A 22,633-nucleotide genomic window follows, 5' to 3' on the forward strand; every position below is an offset into this window, starting at 1 on the left:
TTTGAAAATTTCAAAATAACTAATCTCACGTAGACTAAACAATAGTACTTAAACAAGCTAAAGTACAGCTGATAAAGAAATGCAAGCCCACTGGAGAAAAATTCAATTTCTCTCACTGTCGTATACGCATGGCTGTATGTGCCACTTTTTGTTCTTCTTTAAATTCAGTTTAAAGAAAAAACAAACAAACAAGTATGGAGATAACAAGGCTCCATGAAAATACTTGGCACAAAAATTACACTTTTACTGTGTGATGAAAAAGTAAGTTTTAACGAGCAAATGAATATTGTACAATATTGTGGCAGAGTGATTTGTAGCACTACGATACGGTGCGTTGTAGAGAGGCTTTGTTTTGAACCTCTTTGCTAATGACGGCGAGTCGTTCAGTTGGTCCAGCTTTTATATGCGCGCGCGTACTCTATTAGTATCAATCTCTTTGGTCAACTTTCAGGTTTGCAACGTGCAACTGCTGTTGGGCAAATATAGTTATGATTATTCAGATACGTGTTAATAATCTATGTAACCAGGTGGGAGGGTTCGCAGCACGCGTCAAGGTTACGAAACTTGGAGTCAGATTAGCAAGTGTTAACAGTGCCGCAATTTTAATCGGTCTGAAGTCTAAATACGTGAGTAGAATTATATGCCTTGGAGATTTCATTCTACTAAAGAAAACGCTTTGAAAATGTCCCTGCTTTGGCGTTTGAGTTTGGGCCTCTTGATCCTCTCTGTCCAGGGTTGCCATGGAAACAATATTTCACAACAGGTTAGTCTCAAAGTCTGATTATAGTTGTGCAAATTCGATCAATTTAGGTCATAAAGTTGTTGCATGACATTGAGTACGCCATTTTCTGCATTCTTCTTCGAATCTCTGTACCTGTATTTTGAAATAATAAAATCGCGTGTTCCATAACTTCAGATTCAATCGTGCTTAGCTCGTGATGATTATTATTAATTCTTAAAATCATTTGAAAGCAACCAGTTGATAAGACATAAATAGTCAAAGTTTGATTGTTTTTCCACTACCTTCATTTCTCCAGATTTATTCCAAGATTTGTTATGTTAATATATAACAGTAATTTCAAGCAGAAGGATATCCAAATATTTTGTGAATTGAAGGAATGCACAAATATTAATGAGACACATCAGCAAATCTTAAGGGGAATAGAACAATCATTCAAAAGTTTTCAAGTCTTAAAGGTTTAGTGCAGCCATCGCTGGATGAGAATACTACAACATTTTTAACATCACGTATAATGAGAAACGATGTACTTGAACTTTTCTAACGAGGAACATCACACATAAGATATCAATCAGTGCCAAATTGAGGGAGTGTGAACTTTTCATAGGAATGTGAGAATTTACGGAATTCGTTCCACTTCCTTTACACCGTTGTACATGATATTCCGTAATGTCATGAACTGTACAGTGGTCTTCTCATCCAGGGATGGATGCGACAAAATTTAACATTGATCATTTTTAACCGATCGTTCAATTTTCTTTCAAACTTCGCTGATGATTTCTTCTAATACTGCTGCATTTACTCAGCTTACAGGTATACGGGATTTTATTTTCATTGAAATTGATAAACTTCATACATGCATGTGTAAATACTGCGAGATGGTTCTGTATCCGTAGAGATGATATCATATGTCATAACTGCTGGCTTTTTAAGATGACCACGAAAAGTAATGATCACTGTTCACTATTTTGTAAAGCGCTATACCCATTGTAAAATATTGTGTTTGCTTCTTTTTTTTGGCAACGATTCTTTGACAAAATGTACATGAAAAGGAATTTAAAAAGAAAATCTAAAAGTATACCCCCGTGTTCTACTTTCTCAAATTTCCTTTTTAAACCCTAATTCTTGTTTTGACAGGATGTACGAACAGCAGATGTAGATCCCGCCTTCCAAGAAATTGGAAGTAAGTCATCCATTTCAACAAAACTTAGTTACATACTGTCAACAAGTATAGTATTTGCCTGCCTTCATGATTTAATGATAGCTAATGTTGTCATTATCATCATTACCTTTGCAACAGCTATGATCAGATTATTTCAGCAATTAATTTTCTCATTCGGTCATATATATATAGCCTACATATATATATTATAATAGCCGGAAAATCCGAGAAAACGTGAGAATTGGCAATTTCTCTCACTGCGGGCGTAAATTAGAAGTCAAATTAGGGGTTTCATGACAAAGCAAGTCCTGAGTAAAGCTTCATACAAGCGGAATTGTCTATCACTGAAATGAGCTTAGTAGAATAAGCTAAGTGTGCTATCTTAACCTCTCGTCATGAAAACAATGCTTATCCTGTATAGTTATGCCTCATAAACAACGAGCTAAAGGCATGTTTCATCCTCAGGGTCAAGTTATCTTATAGATTGGGATACATTACTATACTACCCTATTGCACTGAACAGGTGTCTCGTGTCCGCGGATCGTTACCCGCTCCGAATGGGGGGCACGTTCACCCACCTCCTACACTTGGCTCAGCCTGCCCACCCCATACGCCATCGTCCACCACACCGATGGGGCTTCCTGTTACACTGAGAGTGCCTGCAAGAGTCAGGTTAAAGGCATCCAGGTACGATACTATGTGTTATGTATGTCTCTGGCGATTCCTTGTCATGCCTTTTATGCCTCTGTGGGAGTATGTCTTAGATTCATATTCTGGGCTTCGTAAACAGAAATTCCCCATTTCTAAAATTTCTTCATGTGTGCCAGGAGGTTTGTGGTTTTTAGGATGGCATTGTGCTTAAGTTTTGTAGCATTCGATGATGTTTGTTTCTTCAAATGTTAGTCGATATCTGAAAATTAATAAGCCTTTTGCTATCACGAAGGTTAGTTATTCCGGAACATAGAAATTCCTTCTTTCTTTGATTATAGACAAGCATGATAGAGGTTCGTTTAACCGAAAAGAAGATTCGTATATAACACTTAATGAATCGTCGGAATTATGAACCTTATTCCATTTGCGGATTAACGAACCCTTGCAATAACAAAACTTTTTTTTTTTTTCATTTTCGAATCAATGAAACATTGGAATAACAAACTGTATAACCTCAATATTCAGGCCATATTTCCCGAGTTCAAATTCTGCCCAGTGCCTATATCGGACAAGACAATTTTACTTGGAATTAATCAAATTACTGAGCTGCAATGGAGGATTACTCAGCACAATACAGCATTGCATTGACTTTGGTAATTTGTAAGCTGCTTTTCCCTTTATGTGTTCTGACGAGCTCTAATTATTAATTGATTAATCCTAAAACTGTGATTCTGTCCACTGATGAGGTAACCCGCACTAAAACTCTTTGAATTCAGTATTGTTTTTATTTTTGTTTGTTTCAATAACGCACGCCTCCCTGTAAGCATCATAATCCTATTATGGGCCTATGAAACGATAACAAGTCTTTCTGATTGAACAAAAAAAGATGAGCCAATACTGCATACTCTGCTCATTATTTTGTACCAATACAAATGTCTTTTTTCAAGTCTCAGTCTTAGAGAACCCATCGTTGTTATCTTGTTGTTGTTGTTGTTGTTGTTGTTGCGGTTTTTGGACAACAAATCTAGCTTTAAAGTCTTAGTTTAAAGTCTTTATCCCTTGGCTTTATCTATCTTTTTTACGTTTGATAATCGATTGCTCGAAAGGACCCATAAAACCATACGTCAATAATCTGTAGTTCTTCTAAAATCATGTAGGCCTAATATGTTTGAAATATCTCTTCGTTTGTCGCACATTGTTTTGTACAAACGTATACACGCACTAGCGTGCCGCAGTCCTTGCGATCGTGGACATGTTGTATCCTCATTTATTAACGATTATACAAAGTCCAGCTAATCAACTCGAATTTGTCGTGAACAACATATTTATAGAACTATCATATGGACAGCAATGGCTGGTGGGACATCGGATACAACTTTCTTATTGGTGGAGACGGGAACGTCTACGAGGGGCGTGGCTGGTACTACAAAGGGTCGCACGCCTCTTCCTATAACGGATACGCCCTGGGTAAGACTTGGTGACCTGGCATCTGCATGCTCCTCTGTCTCAGCATTATTTGTTCTGGTTGTCTGTCCGTCTGTCCGTAATCGATTTTGTGAACAGCATAACTTAAGAACCGTTTGAGGTATCAAGAATGAAAATGTATGTATGAGTGGACAAAGCTGTGCCTAATTACTTTTGGGTGCACGTGCTCAAGGTCAAATTACTATAAGTACCAGATAAAGATTCACTATAAGGAAAGTTTTGGACCATGGGATCAAGGGTCAGAGGTCAAGTGAAAATACTAAATTTCACTTTTTGGGGTTATGCCATCAAACTTTCTAACATGTAATTTCATTTTATTCTTCTTCTCTTTTTTTTTTTTTTTTTGGCCAATCATGAGAAACTGTCGTCTCACATTGTCAAGATATACAATAGACCTTGAGGGGGAACAATATAACTAAGGCATTCCAGTCGCCATAGCGACATTTGTATTTCTTTTTGAAATAGGAAAAACATATAAGACACAAAGCAATCCCTTCCAATGGACTTAAACGGGTTTATCACCCCCTCGCAAACATTAATGTTAATACTCGTAACGTCTGAAGTAAAGTTGTTTGAAGTTAAGTCGATAGTCGACGGAGGTTTAAGAAAATAGTCGAGAAGAATTACATAAGCAGAAACATTTCTAGAAAGCCTCGCAAAACTTACAAGTTCTTAAGCTTGAACGACAAAATAAAAAAAAATAAAAAAGTGATGCGTTAGAATGATGATGAATTGGATATGGCAAAAGATGTGAGCGAATCTGAGCAGAGCATGAAAGATAAATATGTTTTTGACAAAGGGATTTTGAGTGATTTTTATCACCATCTCAAGATATAGAGCAATGTACTTTTTTCGGCATCTCATTTCGGTGGTATCTCTTGGCGTAAATTTATTCCACTGCATTGTCATGGCTAGCACTTCTATAACATGGAACTCCATTCCTTTTCTACAAAATACAATCCTGTCAATATTATTCTAGGTATATCCATGATTGGTGATTTCGATAGTACCGCCCCCAGTAGCTTAATGATGGAAACTCTTTACCAGTTCCTGGACTGTGCAGTGAGCAAGTAAGAACTTCTGTTGCTGTTGTTGCTGTTTGCGCATTTTTGCACATTATGATATATGCGGATATCTATATTTTTATTTCCTACGAATGTAGCATATGACTATAAGTGTATGAAGACATTATATTACATACAGTTACATATGTATATGATATAATATTCAAACAAGATTTGTCATATAGAAATTTTATGTAAACATCAAATATTAAGGGAATGAATGAATGTTATAATATTGTTATAATATAATACAATTCATGCACATATTGTATATTGTGTTCAATATCAAATCAAATCAAATCAATAACAACTGGATGAAAGTCAAATTGACACATGTACCGCTCTGTATCATGTATATATATTTTTAATGGAAATGAATAAACTCTTGGCAATGAAACTGAAATTGATTTTTTTGTTTCAAATTCAAATGAATTTATTAGGAATTTTCTGCATCAAATATATATTACAAAAATGAAATACAGTCATTTCTTTTTGTTTACAAGACAATGGAACATACAGTGTGTACATCCGAATATAAAACTGAGATACGTGTAGAGATTAAAGAAAAGGGTAAGAGAACACGTCGATTGGAAACCACTCGGGATAAAGAAAATCAAATGATCTGACTGAACTATATGGCACATGTATTGGGAGTGTGAATGCAGAAGACTGTCGTCAAATAAGCGTATATCTTAAAGATACGACAGCCTTGAAAAAGAGGGAAGAAGAAAATTGGCAAAACATGCATCTTGTATACCTGTCGAAAAGAAAAGAAAAAAACAAGAAATGAATATAAAACTAGCATTCTCGTATCAAAATATTGAAATTGAAAAGCTATTTGGTATAATGTTGTATTCTTTATCAGGTATAATAGATATGTTTGTTGTTTGCCATTTTCTTCTTTGTTGTCATGTTTGAACATGTACAATTTTATATGCATGTATATTTCTATCTTTTCATTTTAGAAGCGCCGTGAGCACTGAAAGGTGGACCTGTGCGCTATACAAGTAGCCACTATTATCATTATCATATTATTAAAAGGACTTTTGTTTTAAACGACGGCGTATGCTATGATATAATGCTTAAATAGGTAATAACACCATTGAGAATAACTGCAATATTGATAACAATTTCATTATTAAAACAAAATATTTTAAGAATAAATTCCCCTATATTGCGCCCTTTGTTTGAAAGAGGCACTCATAGCTGTAATACAGCTTCTCAGACTGAATAATAGTGTATTCAGATGATGTGCAAGAATAGAATGTGGATAGTAAATCCTTGCAATAGAGTTGCTCTATATAGTGTGTTCATCACCGAAATTCGTCGTCTGTGCTTGTAATAGGGAGATGCTGACTCCAGGCTATACACTGTTTGGACATCGCCAAGCAGTGTCTACTACCTGTCCAGGGAACTCTCTGTACTACATTCTAGATGACCATGAGCATTACGTAAGTTTTGCAGTTGTTTCTCATCCAGTGTTGGTGGTGCCAAGATGGCATTGGATTCATCTATCACCATAGTCATGTTCTCGAAATGTTTTTGAGCAGTATTCAGTAAATTACTACTAACCTGGGCGATTTACGAACTGTGCTGTACAAATTGTTTTTCGGTTGCATTTTTTCAGAAGATGAATTTATTCTTATCAGTACAGTATCTTTACACAAAGAACGAAGTGAAGAGGGAGATATAGACAAAATACCAAAAGTTATGTTGTGCTGTGTTCTGTAAAGGTTGTGTATGGATTTTGTACAGTCTTGCTCAATAAATTATTTTGCACGCTCATCCCCTACGTATAGCCTGCCGATCACTGTATGTATAATATTCCAGTAAATGATTTATGATAATTATACGTATATTGTGTAGGTATTACGCCATGAGTGATCACGTCACTGTAAGTATACAACTGTATTAGGACAAATGTATTTCTAAGTCAACAAATCGAGTTTATACTGATACTGGATGAATGAATCAAAGTCAATGGTAGAGTTAAAGAGCTAGCATAGATCTGGTTGAGATGAGGATTCAGGTTTTAACTTTTTGTGAGATAATCTAAATCACATATATGAAATATCAAAGAGCAAACAATTCTAAGATGGATTCAAAACTTATTTGATAACAATTGGTTTTGAAATGGCTGAGAAATCTGTAAACTAAGAGGTCCTAATAAAAGGTGGCACCCACCTTTACCTAGGGCCACTTTGTTTTCCTTTGTTTTTGAATATCACAGCTCAACCATTTCAAAACCTATTTTCATCAAATAAACTTTAAATTCCTCTTAGAATTGCATGTTCTTTATGCCATGGGGGTGCTGTCAAGGGGATCCCAACGCAGCACCGGCCAGCCAGGGGGAGGTGTACAGCACTTAAATGGCCGAAACACTGGTGATCCCTGGTGTGCTGCTGACGACCCATGGCATTTGCGGAGTCAACATCTTTCCGTTTATTTTCTTGCTTTTGAGACGCTTGGGAGAGGCCAGGTGACGACTGCGAATAGAGCAGTGACACCCCGGATAGGTGGGGCATCAGGGAAGGCTACCCTGATGGCTATGGCAAGCAAATAACCGGCCCCTCAGAGTTACCGGTTTTAAGTGTGGCCCATTTGCGGCGTAGGGCTGTGCGCCAGGGCTGAGGGGTGGCAGTGGGAGGGGTTTTCACCCCTATTGGTGAGTGTGTGCCCACTTGACTGAAAGGCTACTCACCCGCCTCATCCGCTTTTTCGCATTGAGTCGTGCTGAATAAGAATCCATACTGGATTCTGAAAGGGCGGGTACTTTGACTCACGACAATGAACAAAGATCAAGAGGGTGTGTGTGCGGGATGCGGGAGGAGGTTCAAGGGGAAGAGAGGTGTGGCAGTTCACAGAGCAAGAACGAGCTGTGGAAGAGTGGCAGTAGGGCATGACTGCACCAGCAATGAGCTGGGTGAGACAGTGGGAGGTCCCAGTCAGGTTTCAGACCACAGAGCCGGAGACCCTCAGCATGCTCTACATGCTGTGTTTGAGCGGAAGGAGCCGATTGCATGGCCACCGGCGAGAAGTGAGAAGTGGGAGCTTTTTGACATCAAGCTTGCGGGAGTTTTGAAAGTGGAATTGGCTGGGAGTGTTGAAAAGAAGATGCGTATGTTTGAGGGGTTGTGTTATGGGGCTTGTGCAGAAGAGTTTGGGATAAAGCCTGTGGGTAGTGGAGGTGGGGGGAATGTGGAGGGGGATTTTGGAAAGTCAGGGTCGAGGAGACAGCGGTTGATGGCCCAATTGAGGGCGGAGAAGAAGAGCTTGCGGCGTAGGTGGAGGCAGGCAGACGGAGAAAGGGCTAGTCTGAAGGGTTTGTATGAGGACCTGAAGAAGAGGTATGCGGATGTTAGGAGGGCCGAATATCAGTGTAGGAAGAGGAGGAGGAGGAGGAGGGAGAGGAGGGAGTTCTATAAGAATCCGCACAGGTTCACAAAGAGGTTGTTTGAGGAAGGGGTTTCAGGAAGTTTGGAGGTGTCGAAGGTGATGAGAGGAGAGAGGAGCCTTTTACTGGGGTGGCAGGGCTATTGAGGCCACAGGAGCCAGAGGTCAGTTTTGACTTGAGTGAGTTGAAGTTGTGGGAGGTTGAAGCCGTGGTTAAAAAGGCCCGAGCTGGCAGTGCAGCTGGGCAGAATGGCTTGTCCTACAAGCTGTTCAAGTACTGTCCTCGTGTCCGAAGGGTGCTGTGGCGGATCCTAAGGGTGCTATGGCGGGAGCGGATTGTTCCAGTCAGCTGGTGTGTGGCAGAAGGGGTATATATCCCAAAGGAGAGGGATGCCAAAGGCATTGGCCAGTTTAGACCGATTTCGCTTCTCAACGTGGATGGTAAGATCCTCTTTAGTGTCTTAGCAAGGCGGTTGTCAGGATTTGTCATGAAGAACAAGTTTGTGGACACCTCTATACAGAAGGCAGGGATACCAGGTTTCCCTGGGTGTACGGAGCATGTCCAGATGATTTGGGAGTCAATCCAGAGGTGCAAACGTGAGAAGGAGGATGTGGATGTCATCTGGTTGGATCTTGCAAATGCATATGGATCAGTTCCTCACAGGTATCTCAGCTTTGCTCTTGAGTTTTTCTGGGTCCCTAGGGTGATCCGGGAGATGGTGCAGAGCTACTACAGCCAGTTCAGGATGAGATTCACGACCCAGACTTACACAACAGAATGGCAAGCGCTAGAAATTGGCATCCCCATGGGGTGTCCAGTCTCGCCGCTGCTGTTTGTCCTTGGGATGGAAGTGTTAACCCGGTGTGTGGCCCCGAGAATTGAAGGGTTGATGCTGGCTGCAGATGTGGTTGTGCCGTCGATTAGGGCTTTCATGGATGATCTCACAATCGTGTCTGGCAACGAGACCCAGGTCAAAGATGGCCTCCATAGGTTGGAGGAGTTGGTGGCCTGGACACGGATGAAGTTCAAGGCCAAGAAGAGCCGCTCAGTGTCAGTGCGGAAGGGGAAGGTGGTCGCAAGGAGATTTCAGATTGGGGGAGAAGATATCCCTCAGGTCACTGAGCAGGGAGTAAAGAGCCTTGGGCGGTGGTATGAGTGCAAGTTGAATGACAGGCACCGAGGAGTTCAGATCTATGAGAAAGTGGTGGAGTGGTTGAAGAGGGTGGACAGGACACTCATCCCTGGGAATGCGAAGGTGTGGTGCTGCCAGTTTGGCTTGCTACCACGGATCATGTGGCAACTGCAGGTGTACGAGGTGGCAGTGTCCAGGGTTGAGAGGATGCAGCAGAAGATGAACTCATACTACCGGAAGTGGTTAGGCGTTCCAAGAATGCTTACAGATCTGGCATTCTTTTGCAGATCAGGCAGGTTGCAATTGCCTATGACGTCAGTGGTGGAGGAGTTCAAAGCTGGCAAGGTTAGGCTAGTGATGATGATGAGGGAGTCAAAGGACCAGGTAATAGCAGGAGTTAGGCCACCGATCCACACAGGGAGGAAGTGGAGGGCGGAGGAGGCTGCGGACGAGGCAGTGGCAATGGCAAAGTGGAAGGAGATGCAGGGTGCGGTTCAGGTGGGTCGGAAAGGGGTCGGGTTTCATCAGGGTGTCAGATGGTACAGCAAGCAAGGCAGGAAGGGTAGGAGGGAGTTGGTGGTGGAGGCGGTTAAGGAGAAGGAGGAGGAGTACCGCTTTGCCAAGGCTGTACAGCAGGGAGTGCAGGGAGCATGGACCCGATGGGAAGGGGTGGAGCAGAGGAAGGTGTCATGGAATGACCTTTGGTCAATGTCCTCTGGAGCTGTGCGCTTCATGATCAGTTCCACCTTTGATGTTTTGCCGTCTCCAGTAAATCTCCAGAGATGGGGCATTGTGGAGGATGGTGGATGCAGGGTCTGCAACAAGGCGAAGGGCTCACTAGAGCACACTCTGTCAGCATGTAGAGGTCTATTACAGGCCTATACATGGAGGCATAACCAGGTGTTGAAGGAGATGGCGGAGGTGGCGAGGGTGGCAGTGGAGGCAAGGAAGAAGAATGGGCCTCCTAGGGTGAGGGGAATCCGGTTTGTGAAGGAGGGTGTGAGATGCAGTGTGAGAAGGAAGGGTCAGAGGGATGATGGTGGGGGAATCTTAGCAGCGGGGGGATGATTGGGAGGTGCGGGTGGATGAGGGAAACCGTACAGTGCCAGAGGAGGTGGTAGTAACTGCCCTTCGGCCAGACATGGTGCTGGTGGCTAGGTCTGTGCACAGGTTAGCAATGGTGGAGCTGACTGTGCCATGGGAGACAAGGATGGATGAGGCAAGGGAAAGGAAGCTGGATAGGTATGCTGAGTTGAGGGAGGAGTGTGAGAAAAGGGGATGGAGAGCGGAGGTGCATACTGTGGAGGTGGGGTGCAGGGGATATGCTGGTCGATCGGTAAGGAGGTGGGTCAGAGGGATGGGAATAGGTGGTAGGGACGGGGAAAGGTGGATCAGGAGAATTTGTGGGGCAGCGGAGACAGGATCTGCATGGATAGTAGGGAAGGCTTGGGGGGGGGGTGGTGGGAATAGGGGGGTGTAGAGGGAGTGTTTCGGGAGTGAGGAGAGGTGATTGATGCCAAGCTTTTTCTTTTCTGTCTTGTTTTGTGATGTTTTGTTTTGTTTTGTTTTGTTTTTTGTTTTTCTCTTTGAAATGCCATGGGGGTGCTGTCAAGGGGATCCCAACGCAGCACCGGCCAGCCAGGGGGAGGTGTACAGCACTTAAATGGCCGAAACACTGGTGATCCCTGGTGTGCTGCTGACGACCCATGGCATTTGCGGAGTCAACATCTTTCCGTTTATTTTCTCCTAAATGGTTTCCAATTATCTAACCTAAAAATCTGAATCCCCATCTCAACCAGAACTATACAATCCCTTTAAGAAAATTGTACTTTCTCTCCTTCTCCCAACTTGCCCTGTCCAGCAATATATCAGCGGCTCTGTCGACAACCCGAAGACAGCCGAGCAGTGCTCCCTGTAAAACGGAAGCGTTTTCGGGTCAACGTTGATGGAAACCATGACCTGATGAAGTTAGAGCGTCATGATATCATCGACCATGAAATTGATGAACACGAAATACTGAAATATTCAAGTTTCTTTCGGAAAATCTCAAGTGTGATTCACAGTCGTCCAATATAATGTTTTATACCCAATCACCTTCATGACTAGTGGAAGCTAAAGTTATTTCGCTGTGGTCCATGATCATTGACGCAACGGTGTCACCCATGCTACGCTGAGCAGCAGCGGTGACAGAGCCCTTTGTAACCAAAGTTGTCCTGTTAGTGGCTTCACAATTCTGCTTTGAAATTGGCTGGCCGAACAGAACCAAACCGAGCGATGCATTGTGGGATAGAGTTAAAGAACCACTAGCATGTTCTGCACTGTAAAGCAGTTAGTAATTTGTCTTCAAAAAAGAGCCTTTGAGCACAAGTGTGACACTTGAACCCTTTTAGCCCTTCAGAAATTACATAATAATAGTTATGTCAGGAATCACCAGACATTATAGTTTTCGCTTTTCGCCATATCCAGTTTCACAAAAAATGAGGAATACATAAAGTTAATGAGACAAGGCTCTGAATTATTCTATCATAAAAGCTAACTATTCTGTCTATTATCGTTTAGCATCATTTTTTGGGTAGTGTAGGCTTTGTGCGCATAGGATATAAAATGTCATCCGTAACATCGCATTGTACACTCCCGCAAGGCATTATTTAATCTGATGAGTTTTCAGTTAGACCTACAGTGCAACTCGGCAGTAAAATTAGTCTAAAATCAATGAAAATTTGAAACGTTGCCCATTTATATTACTGGATTTCACTTATGACATCTTAGAGTGTATAGGTATACGTATAAGGCCACCGATACTTTAATCAGTACAAAATAATGGTCATGAGAAATTCCCATCCAGTTTGCACGCATAAACAGTTATGTCGCAAGACAGATGATAATGTTGATAGCTAATGTAGGCCTACTTGTAATTTGGTGTAGTCTGAGATGTAACTGTTAGCATACAAAGCTGATGAAAGAATATTTTGTTCGCCATCACACAAAGAAAATCAATAAATTGATGAATATACATATTCTTTTTCTTTCTGCGTGAGGATTTAAAGTACTGTTTCTGTGAACTTACTATGAAGACGATTTTGTTTGGTGCTGATGTGTGATATAAAATATTCTTGAATGATAATGAAAAGTAAGATCATTGATTTAATTTGGAGCCGCAAAATAATCTTTTTAAAGAGAATTTCATGGAATTTCATCGTGAAGTCAATGGGATAGTTGACAGACTTAAAGGCAGGTAAAAATGTTTGTGCTGTGCATAAGATGTCATGAATATAATTCTGGAGAGAAAGAACAAGCATAATGTATTATGCACTTTGAAAGGAAAGCAAAAATACCCTGCGTACATTCGTCACCATTGTGTAACTGGGAGAAAGAATTGGTGCATAATTATCTTTGAAAACTGAATTCACATCGCAGTGTAAAATGATTTCAATTCTTTCGTACCATCATAGACAACTTTCAGCATATTCAAACTTTTGTGCGCTTGTTCACAACCAAGCTTGCTTTGCATCGCGATGATTGCCGGACGTTGCAAAAAACAAAAACAAACAAACAAGCAAACAAACAAACAGACAAACACTGCAAGCAAACTCGATAAATAGTTTATGAGATGTAGGGGAACATGAAAGTTGATGATGGTCCTCAGGGAGAATGTATATACCCAAATTTGAATATTAGCAAATCAGCCAAATAACAGACAGATGAGAATATAACAGGTGCTGTAGTGAGTTGTCTCTTTGCTCAATCGTGTTATCCATTTGCAGCCGACATCCCTTGTGCTGGTTCTCAGGCTGCCTGATAACAGAGCCATAGATAATGGTTTTTCGCTGTCACGATATTTTTGCCCTTTGCACAATACTGTGCCACGACAACGCGCCATCAAGGTATTTTTGCACTCAGGTCGCTACATTGCACACTGCACTATAGTTGGCCACGAGTAATGATGCGTCTGGCCCAAACAAAATAATAATTTAAAGGGAAATCGAAGTTCTCATATCAATATCTGCACTGCTGTCGATTTTTGCTCTAAAATGTACGCTTATGCGTAAGAAATACGTGAAAAAGCAATATTAACACGATTTCAGTTGAGAAACGACCGTGGTTGCTGCACTCGTATCTTTTTTTATGATCGTAAACTACTAACCATAATCAACAAATCGGGCTACACTAGTACCATCGATCTTTCACTCCAAATTGAATCTCATGCAGCTTTTTTATTTTAATGAGATTTGATAAGGCACAAACGATCACCACGTATCGTTCTGTTTGTGTACAATTACGTCCCCTACTGGATGGGGAGGGTGCTTAACGAATAAAAGTTGTATGCATACAATCTGAATAATTTTACACTTTTGATCTCAAAGTGTACTCGAAAAAAAAAAACCTCATTATTATGCAAAATCGCGTCACCAGACAAATTTCTTGGTTGACTTCGACGTATTGCAAGCAAGTACAAATGGTAGAAGATGAACTCTGAGTCATAATGAAAACTATTTTTAAACTATTTTTCTGCTTGAATTATTGATAAATAAATACTGCAGTTCAAGGTTGTTGTTGCAACATCATGCTTGTGTTTATTTTTAAAAAAAGAAAGAAAGTAGACCTTATTCATGATGCGACAAATGTCAATAACAATAGATAGAATATGTTGCAATGAGAAGCAGTGGGATGTCAATCTGGCATCTGTGCAGATATTTACGTGTGTGTGTGTGTGTGTGTGTATGTGTGTGTGTGTGTGTGTGTGTGTGTTTTGCAAAGAAAGTTCGATATAGGGTTAGTCTCCCTGCTGTGCAAAAGCAAGAAGCGCTTGAATACAAAGTTACTCTAGTAGACTACGAACTGTCATTCGTAACACCAACCGAACAACAAGTAGATTATAAAATGTACCCTTATCGCTGATTGTAAGGATTCAAATTCACATCATCATCATGGATATAATAAACTTCCTGCAACCTGCAACCCTTCTCGCAGTCCCACAGGCGCTTAGACCATTCCCCTTAAAATATGATAACCTGTTCAATTCTCTGATATTCTGTTCCAACTTCTGGAGAGCAGATATGCCTCGCTTGGAGACAGCCGTTCGCATTAAAAAACAAGCAAACAAACAAACAATTCATAATTTAATGGTTTTAGTCCTGAGATTGTCACAAGATTGTCACAGAATGTATAGTCACTTATTTCATATCCCTTTAAAGGAAACATCTGCGATGATGGAAAATATGAATAGATACAAAATACTTAGTAAATAATTAATCAATTGCCCAGGGAAGAATGATACACTGACGTAGCTTCGAGATAAATGTGGTAAACAGATGACTTGCGGCATGGTTTAACGTTCCATGCAACCCTACCATGACTTTAGATCGGCTCGATGTTCTAGGTCTTGTTGGTGTGCGTCGAATTTCAAAGCTCTGCAAAAATGCATTCAGCGCTGAGAATTGTTTTCTTCCTGTGTCTGGTGCATTCCATACTTGGAAGGGCCATTGAGGTATGAACAAGAGTATTATTTAATACAACATTCATATACAATTTCATTTGCAGGCGACATCCATAATTATTGATCATCTTCTTCTTCCTCCTCTTCCTCCTCCTCCTCCTCCTCCTTTTTGTTTAATGAGGTAATACTATCCCTATTGGTTACATGTCTAGCAACCTTTTTTTTTTCTTGCCTAGACTATGTCACCTGTCAGGGTGTGCTTATGGCTGCAATTTCTTGTTTCAGAAACATTCTTCTTTAGATTAACTATGTCATCTTGGCAGGAATTGATGGCTGATATGACGCCAATGTAACAAGGAAAATCATAGGAGGTAATATACTTACAAATACTTTCGAGTGTTATGATGGAAGTTAAATCAAATTTGAAATCAACATTCACAATGTCTTCACCATTTCCAAAAGATTATCTTCATAGTCTGATGAACTTTTCTTATTAAAAAAAAGAAAATGTGTGTTTTGATTTATTTTGCAAATGCGCCGAAAAGTTACAACAGAATGAGCGTTTATAGATTGCAACTTCACGTCTCTTTTTTTTTTTTTTTTTTTTGTTCAGGAGACAGTACGCGAGAAAAGAGCAGACACATTCGGTAAGTCTTTGCAAGTTACAGATTTATTAGAGTCAGTGATGTCATGTTGGAGTATTGTGGCATTGCATTCAAAAGGTTGATGTTGTTAAACTATTTTTCGGAGTATATCAAACCCTTTCTAGCCCGCGAAACCTGCGTTTTGAACCGAAATCTAACGCAGTTTATCCTCCTGAACCAAATGGATCATACAATTTTCATGATGGCCACAGCTTATAGTTAATCATAAGTTACTGATTGCCCTGTCCGAGGAGAATGCTTAATCAGTTGCCTTGTGTATCTTTCTATTCCAATAGCGTTTGTCTTTGTGCACAATATCAACAATTATCATGATTATTAGTTCCTGATTTTCACCTAAATCTTTTGGTAGAATTCCATCTTGCCAACCTCAAAATCTTATCTACAATAACGATAACATGTATTACTAAATTGTACTGTAATATCTGAAGTCATAGGCATCACTGTCTCTCGGTATAGAGTATGGGCGAACAATATGCATTTTTAGGTATCTTTCTCAGATACAGTAAGGGGAATGAAACACAGATAATAATACAGTTCTTCCCGGCCAATTTCATTGTTTTGTCATTCAATTACATATCAAAAGCATTCATTTTCGTCAAAATTGCTCAGGCATCTAAACACCGTCATTCCAAATCGTTTTCTACGGTCATAATGACTGATTTGGCAACCGATTTCGCATTTGCGCAATGTAATTCATCGAGTTGAGTTGAGTTGAGTTTATTTCATTTATGCACGGAAATAAAAGCCTGCCTTCAGCTGGACAGCTGTTTTTTAGCAAGGCCGTGTTTTACATCGAATAGCAAAGCATACATACACACGGCGAAAATGAAAACATATACAATGATATACAATAAATGGCAAGCACTGAACAAGTTACAAAAGAAAATCAATGAAAAAAATACAGATATTAAAAAACAAAAAGAGAAAATCGATATACTTCTATGGACACATTAAGGAATTTCCGCTAACTTCATGATCTCTTTCGAGAAACTTTTGATGTCACTATAATTGTTCTTAAATAAAAGTTTTACATGCAGCATATGAGTGGGCATACATTTCTCCATCTGTCGCCAGCTCTTTCCGAGCATTCAAATTCGCATATGGGCAAACAAGTTCATAAAAGTATCATTCAAATCAAACCTGTATGATGTCCGTCAAAAGTACAGTACTTGTACTTGGTTTTTAAAATGAATGTTAAAATGGCCCACATGTGGATCACACACAATGATGCAATATCATAAGAAGGTAAAATGAAGGTCACAAACCAGTATGATAATCAATTATAAAGAAGATTTCAAATGACAATTATGAATACAACAATAATGATCTTAATGAAAATAAATGTGACTTGTGAGTAATGTTCGATATTGTTATACTTATCTTCTGTAATGTACAAAGTGGAGAAATAAAACTTACTAAAGATGTAAATTAGAGGTAAAGAAAGCCATGTAGATGACATGACGAAATGAGGATTTTGTATTGCAGTTTACATGTTTGGCAAAAGAATAAAATATGGATGTTCAAATGAGCAAATGCTCCCCAAGATTATGAAATTTAAGATATAAAAGAAAGATCTCATCAATGATTAGCTATACATAATCACTTTTGCTTAAGTACGTGCATTACGAAATTGAATGCTCAGAATTGTAAAAATCGCTTGCTCAAAAAAAAAAAAATTGAAAGTGTTTTAAGTGCTTGTCGAGCCCATCGCGCCAATTTGAATGCACAAACTTGGAAATCCGTGCACAAACACGAAATTGAATGCTTATATCAATATTTGAACTTGTGACCCTTTATTTGGGTGCCTTTAAAAATAAACGAGTTTAATGCACATAATATGAAAATGAAAGGCAATTTTATCAGGGAAATTGTCAGGGAAACTTCATATCATAATAATTATGTGCATTGAATGAATGAGAAATATAGTTTTTCCAGTTCATATGGCATTATTCAACCTTTTTTCATTCATTCACATAGATTTGAAGTTCAATTTCGTCCCGAGAAATCTGGAATGTGCCAATACTAGTTTCAAGTTCGTCTTTTGTCGATCAGTTTCAAACAAAGTCTATTTAATTAAGTCATTTGTCACACATTCTCGTCGTTTATCATTCAAATTCGTCCGTCACACTCGCTGCACATATTTTTAATAGCCAGAGCAATTTCGCGTAAATAGCGCATCTTCGTCAAATTTTCATCCAAAATCAAATCATATCTTATATGCTGTGATTTCTTTGCATTTAGGAGTAACATACACACACTGTACCCATCCCCCCCACACGCACACAAAACAACACAGACACACATACACACTGTAATACAGCTTTGATGCCATCTCCGATGTTTTTCGCCTTCCCTCCAGATTTTCCACCTGTCCACCTTGTCTCTTGCAGTCAGAGGATGTCTTTGTTGCCCCTCTTCATCATTATCAGCTATCTCTCCATTAGCTCTTCCTTGTTGAATGGCTTGCCGATGTTAAGGGTCACTACTCTGATCCTGTATAGGCGTAGCCTCACTCGTATTCCGCAACCTTCATTGACGTGTAATATATCGATTCATTTTTCTGCATTCACTCAATAAACATGCAAATGCACTCTTTGGTTTCGTCCCCCCTTAAATTTACCACTAGCATGGACAACCTTTTGTAAACAGTGACGAAACCATAATAGGTCTAGGTAAAGTACCGTTGGTTTTTAGAGGGTTTAATCACCTCCCTGGTTTACATAACATCTGTGTGTTTTTTTTTTCTCCTGTGCAAAATTCCAGCGGGATGTCCGAACATTATTTCACGCGAGGATTGGGGCGCGCGCTCACCGGTGGCTTACTCTTGGCTGAGTACACCAACCCGCTACGCCCTCGTTCACCACACCGCTGGTTCCCAGTGCTACACCCAGACAAGCTGTGAGTCCGCTGTACGTGGAATCCAGGTAAGACATAGTTGGCGCTTTTCATCCTTGGTAAACTTCATCACGACGTCAACTTGAATATGGAGTAGACTATCATACTGTGCAGTGATGCATTAATCAGCTCTTCTTTGTTACCATTTGCAGGATTAGCAGCGAAAGATATCAACAAATCATTAACATCTTTATCATGATTATGATTCTTGCGTCGACTGAGTTGGCTTTATTGTAACTGTTTAACAAATTGCACTTCAATGACGTAAACAATTATTCACTGTTTTAAGTTATAACAATGATAAAAATGATCATAATGTGCTGTTACAGCAAGAGTAATTGTGCATACACTTGTACCCACTTTCTCCAGGACTACCATATGGACAGCAATGGCTGGTGGGACATCGGATACAACTTTCTGATTGGTGGAGACGGGAACGTGTACGAGGGGCGTGGCTGGGACATTAAAGGAGCGCACGCAGGCTCTTACAACTCCTACTCCATAGGTAATAAGAATAGATACCTTCATGGTTTCCTCTCCATAACCAAAAGGCGTTAGAAATTGTCAATAGATGTTGATAACATCGTTTTGATATACGCATATTTCTTTTTGTATTTCATAACTTTTATTTGGACTGTCGTTACTGACCGAAAGGCCAGTTGCGTCGAAATAACTATTAATGTATGTTCACACCGCGTCTCTATCAAGAGGTGTGGAACATGGTTGTTTTGGGTTTGAGGTAGGAGGCGACGGGGCACAGACGGGATCCGGTCTAGGGGCAACAACGGGTGTGTCGGAATAGCTGGAGGGAGTGAACACTCGGTTCTTGCCAGAATCCCTTATTTGTGATTTTGTAAGCTGGGCCTTTTTAAAGATCTTATGATATTTATCTTGGGGTTTTTTTTTTCTAGAGCCATTTTAAAGTGTATTTCTGTGCTGACCAAGCATTTTGTATTCTAAAAGTTGACATTGACATCTTTATAGACGAGGCGTACTTCAGTGGGAGAATTTCAGAGAAAAACATTAACGCTGAATAGGATTATGTCATTCACAGCGATAACAATATGAATTAAATGATTCCGATAATCAAAGGCAGCCAGAGCTTCTGAACCAATATCACTGTCTACTACAGAGACCTGGCAAATTCTGTTGAACACTCAGGGAATCGGTTAATAAGTGGGTCATAACTTGCGGTGTGTGTGTGCGGGTGTGTGTGCTTTAGAATCATAATCTTCAAGCAATATCTCTTCTTTAAAGGTAAAAGCTCTCTTCAAATTGAATGCCAATCCCCCTGTTGTTGTTAACTCCTCCATTTCACACGTGTCCGAACATAGCATGAAAAACGGAATACTAGTAGATTTAATTGTTTGAGGTTGTCATTTTGACAAGGTATTTCGCTGATGGGAACGTTCACGAACACTTCGCCCAGTACCACGATGATGAACACACTCTACAGCCTTTTGGACTGTTTGGAATCCAAGTAAGAATGAGACTCAGCCTTCAAGCTCGTATAATTTTAATTCTTCATTTACACAGAGGGTTGTCGAGTTAGATATGTTAGGAAATGCTACAATTCAAAAAATTCACACTTTTATTATGAAGAGCCTCGATAAAAAAAGAAAAAAATTCTTTAAAAATTGAAGACTAGATAATACTTTTTTCTATACAACACAGTTCTCTATCCCAAGACATTTGAGCTATTGAGTTCTCTTGAAGAATACATATACCACCTTTCCGCGAGGTTTGAGTTGAAATATGGAGGGTTTGTATTGCAGACGGTTACCATTGAAAGGTTTGAAATCAGACTGTAGAGACTTGGTGCTTTGTAAACATATTATGATGACCACATATTATTACCAATTCCATCATTAAGAAGTGTGGCCTTTTACACCCTGTCTATACAGATACTGGAAGACAACCCCTGTCTTTAAATGAACTATTCAGTGCCAATAATGCAATGAAAATCACTGGAAACGTCCATTATTTAGATAAAAATAAAAGAAAAAGAAAGCAAACAGACAAACAAAAATTTTCCAAACTAAGATTCTGCTTGTGACCTCATCTGTCAATTATTGCGAAAGTACTCATATGATTAACAAAAAAAAAAAAAACAACAACAACGCCGTTTTCAGGCAGTCAGTAAGCTATTTAGATCCACGTCATTCTCATAGAATGCCATTAGTCTGTGCACGTTTAGAAAAATAACCCTGGTATCTTGCGCAATCAGGGTGATGTAAATCAAATCATGATGCGTTAAGTTGAAAATGCCGACACTTCCCATATCAGACTGGCGATATGCTTTCATTGTTTTAGTTGGACCCTGTGGAATGGTTTTGTTATGTGATGTATACCAGGAACGTGCTGAAATAATTTTACTTACCCCTGTTTTCTGCGCAGCAACAAAATTCTGTCATGCTACACCCTCTACGGTCATCGCCAGGCTTCCAGCACCGAGTGCCCTGGCGAACAACTCTACGATCTGATCCAATCTCACGCACACTGGGTAGGTATATTGAAAATTGATTGGAGTCTGTGAAAAAAACAACAACAACTTGTGTGTATGCGTGAATGAAGAAGAGAGAGTGTATGGAAGGCAATTCCTGTCATTAACGAGAACTATCGGTATAGAGACCTGCTCGAGCAAGTTGAGCGAACAATGGCATTGATGGCCTTCCATATAAGAGTACGTTGGGACTTGGGCGTATGTGCGTGCATAACACTTGCAAGGAATGAAAACTAACCTCTTTAGAAAACACCTAGACAGATATCAGTGGGTATGAGGGGAAGGGGGCAAAGGAGAGGAGAGGTTTTTAGAAGAATGTACGTGTGTGCTGTGAAGTGAAAAGAGTAACGTACCGGTGTGAATGTGAATGCGTTAGTATACAAATTATATGGGTCAAGTGAAAGAGAAAAAAAGAAAGTTCGAGAGAGAGAATTTACGCGTTTTGGTTGGAGTGTACATTGTGTGTGTGTGTGTGTGTGTGTGTGTGTGTGTGTGTGTGTGTGTGAATTGTGTTGTGTTGTGCTTGTGGTTTAAGTACAGGCTCCGATATTTAACAAAACAAAGAAAAAGAAAAACTTCCTCTTCACAAGCCCGTTAATTATTTTTATACGTATTACTGGCTTCCTTCCCATATATTTCAAGATACAAGGAATAGCAAATGTAATGATTGGGCAAAACATTTCGGATTCGTATTTGATATTTTGTATGCTGATGGAATTACAAATGTTGCAGAGCCGCAACATCATGGCCGTTTTCTTTTCTATATTTCCTCCACGTTCTCAGAGCTACCAGTCTGGATCAGTGGGCAACCCTGACACGTCAACTGAGTGTTAACCGGATTTCACCCGCCACTTACGAATCCCTCGTCATCGATGTCGATGTTCCCCGAATTTCCGACATCATTCTGTGACATTAATGATCAAGCACTTGTGTTCATTAAATGTCTATCATCAGTACGTCCGGAAAATCAAAAGAAAGCAAAGTACACAATACATTTAGAATCTACTTTACCTGATAGTAGCTGTTGACCGAAAGCACATAGCCAAAAAAAAAAAAAAAAGAAAAATACTTCTGAAGTGGATGTTTCACACCATTGAGGAATTCTTAGCAGAAATTTATCAAATTCAGTATTTTAAAAATCTTTCTGAGGATTAACCTTACAAATTGGGCACATACAACTTATATTGGTGAGTTAGAACTGTTGAAATGATATGATATTTTAGCAGTTAATGAAATTATAGGAAAGTCATCAATATGTAATTTTGATTGTAATGTTTAGTTGTAGTGTGATTCAAATCACCAACTTAATACCCCAATTATAAAGGCATTTACCATTGAGTGTTGGAATAGATTCTGTTAATTCTATTAATTTTTTACGTACTTCACTTCACAAATATGTAGAAAATAACAGAGACATCTTGGCCAAAGGACACTGTTTATTCGTGTCAATAGCCAGAATACTCGTATGGGTTCGTTCCTTCACAGTAACCACAATGAAATGATATA

At 39.7% G+C, this 22,633-nt stretch overlaps 2 protein-coding genes across 2 annotated transcripts in view; both read left to right on the forward strand.

The window, feature by feature from the left end:
* The first annotated feature begins 128 nt into the window (after positions 1 to 128).
* Positions 129 to 11,545, forward strand: LOC139745236 (peptidoglycan-recognition protein SC2-like). The gene is made up of 7 exons (XM_071655641.1): positions 129 to 134; positions 1,877 to 1,922; positions 2,425 to 2,588; positions 3,884 to 4,019; positions 5,017 to 5,107; positions 6,447 to 6,552; positions 11,489 to 11,545. The coding sequence occupies exons 1-7, from the start codon at positions 129 to 131 to the stop codon at positions 11,543 to 11,545; spliced, it is 606 nt and encodes a 201-aa protein (XP_071511742.1).
* A 3,501-nt stretch (positions 11,546 to 15,046) lies between these two features.
* Positions 15,047 to 22,633, forward strand: part of LOC139745237 (peptidoglycan recognition protein 3-like) — a 17,171-nt gene continuing 9,584 nt past the window's right edge. The window contains exons 1-7 of the mRNA XM_071655642.1: positions 15,047 to 15,115; positions 15,678 to 15,711; positions 18,493 to 18,653; positions 18,994 to 19,129; positions 20,014 to 20,104; positions 21,022 to 21,127; positions 21,911 to 21,956. Coding sequence (XP_071511743.1) covers positions 15,047 to 15,115; positions 15,678 to 15,711; positions 18,493 to 18,653; positions 18,994 to 19,129; positions 20,014 to 20,104; positions 21,022 to 21,127; positions 21,911 to 21,956 — 643 coding nt within the window. The remainder of the gene's footprint in view (positions 15,116 to 15,677; positions 15,712 to 18,492; positions 18,654 to 18,993; positions 19,130 to 20,013; positions 20,105 to 21,021; positions 21,128 to 21,910; positions 21,957 to 22,633) is intronic.

This window comes from Diadema antillarum, unplaced genomic scaffold (assembly GCF_040938485.1).
Source record: "Diadema antillarum isolate AM-2024a unplaced genomic scaffold, OU_Dant_1.0 seq00001244_RagTag, whole genome shotgun sequence".
In the NCBI taxonomy this organism is placed as follows: Eukaryota; Metazoa; Echinodermata; class Echinoidea; order Diadematoida; family Diadematidae; genus Diadema; species Diadema antillarum.

What these genes read in the sequence shown, in the direction of transcription:
- LOC139745236 (XM_071655641.1), top strand. An exon ending in CTATAACGGATACGCCCTGG is followed by an intron (nt 4,020 to 5,016) that starts GTAAGACTTGGT and finishes ATATTATTCTAG; the next exon opens with GTATATCCATGATTGGTGAT. An exon ending in TAGATGACCATGAGCATTAC is followed by an intron (nt 6,553 to 11,488) that starts GTAAGTTTTGCA and finishes TGCCCTGTCCAG; the next exon opens with CAATATATCAGCGGCTCTGT.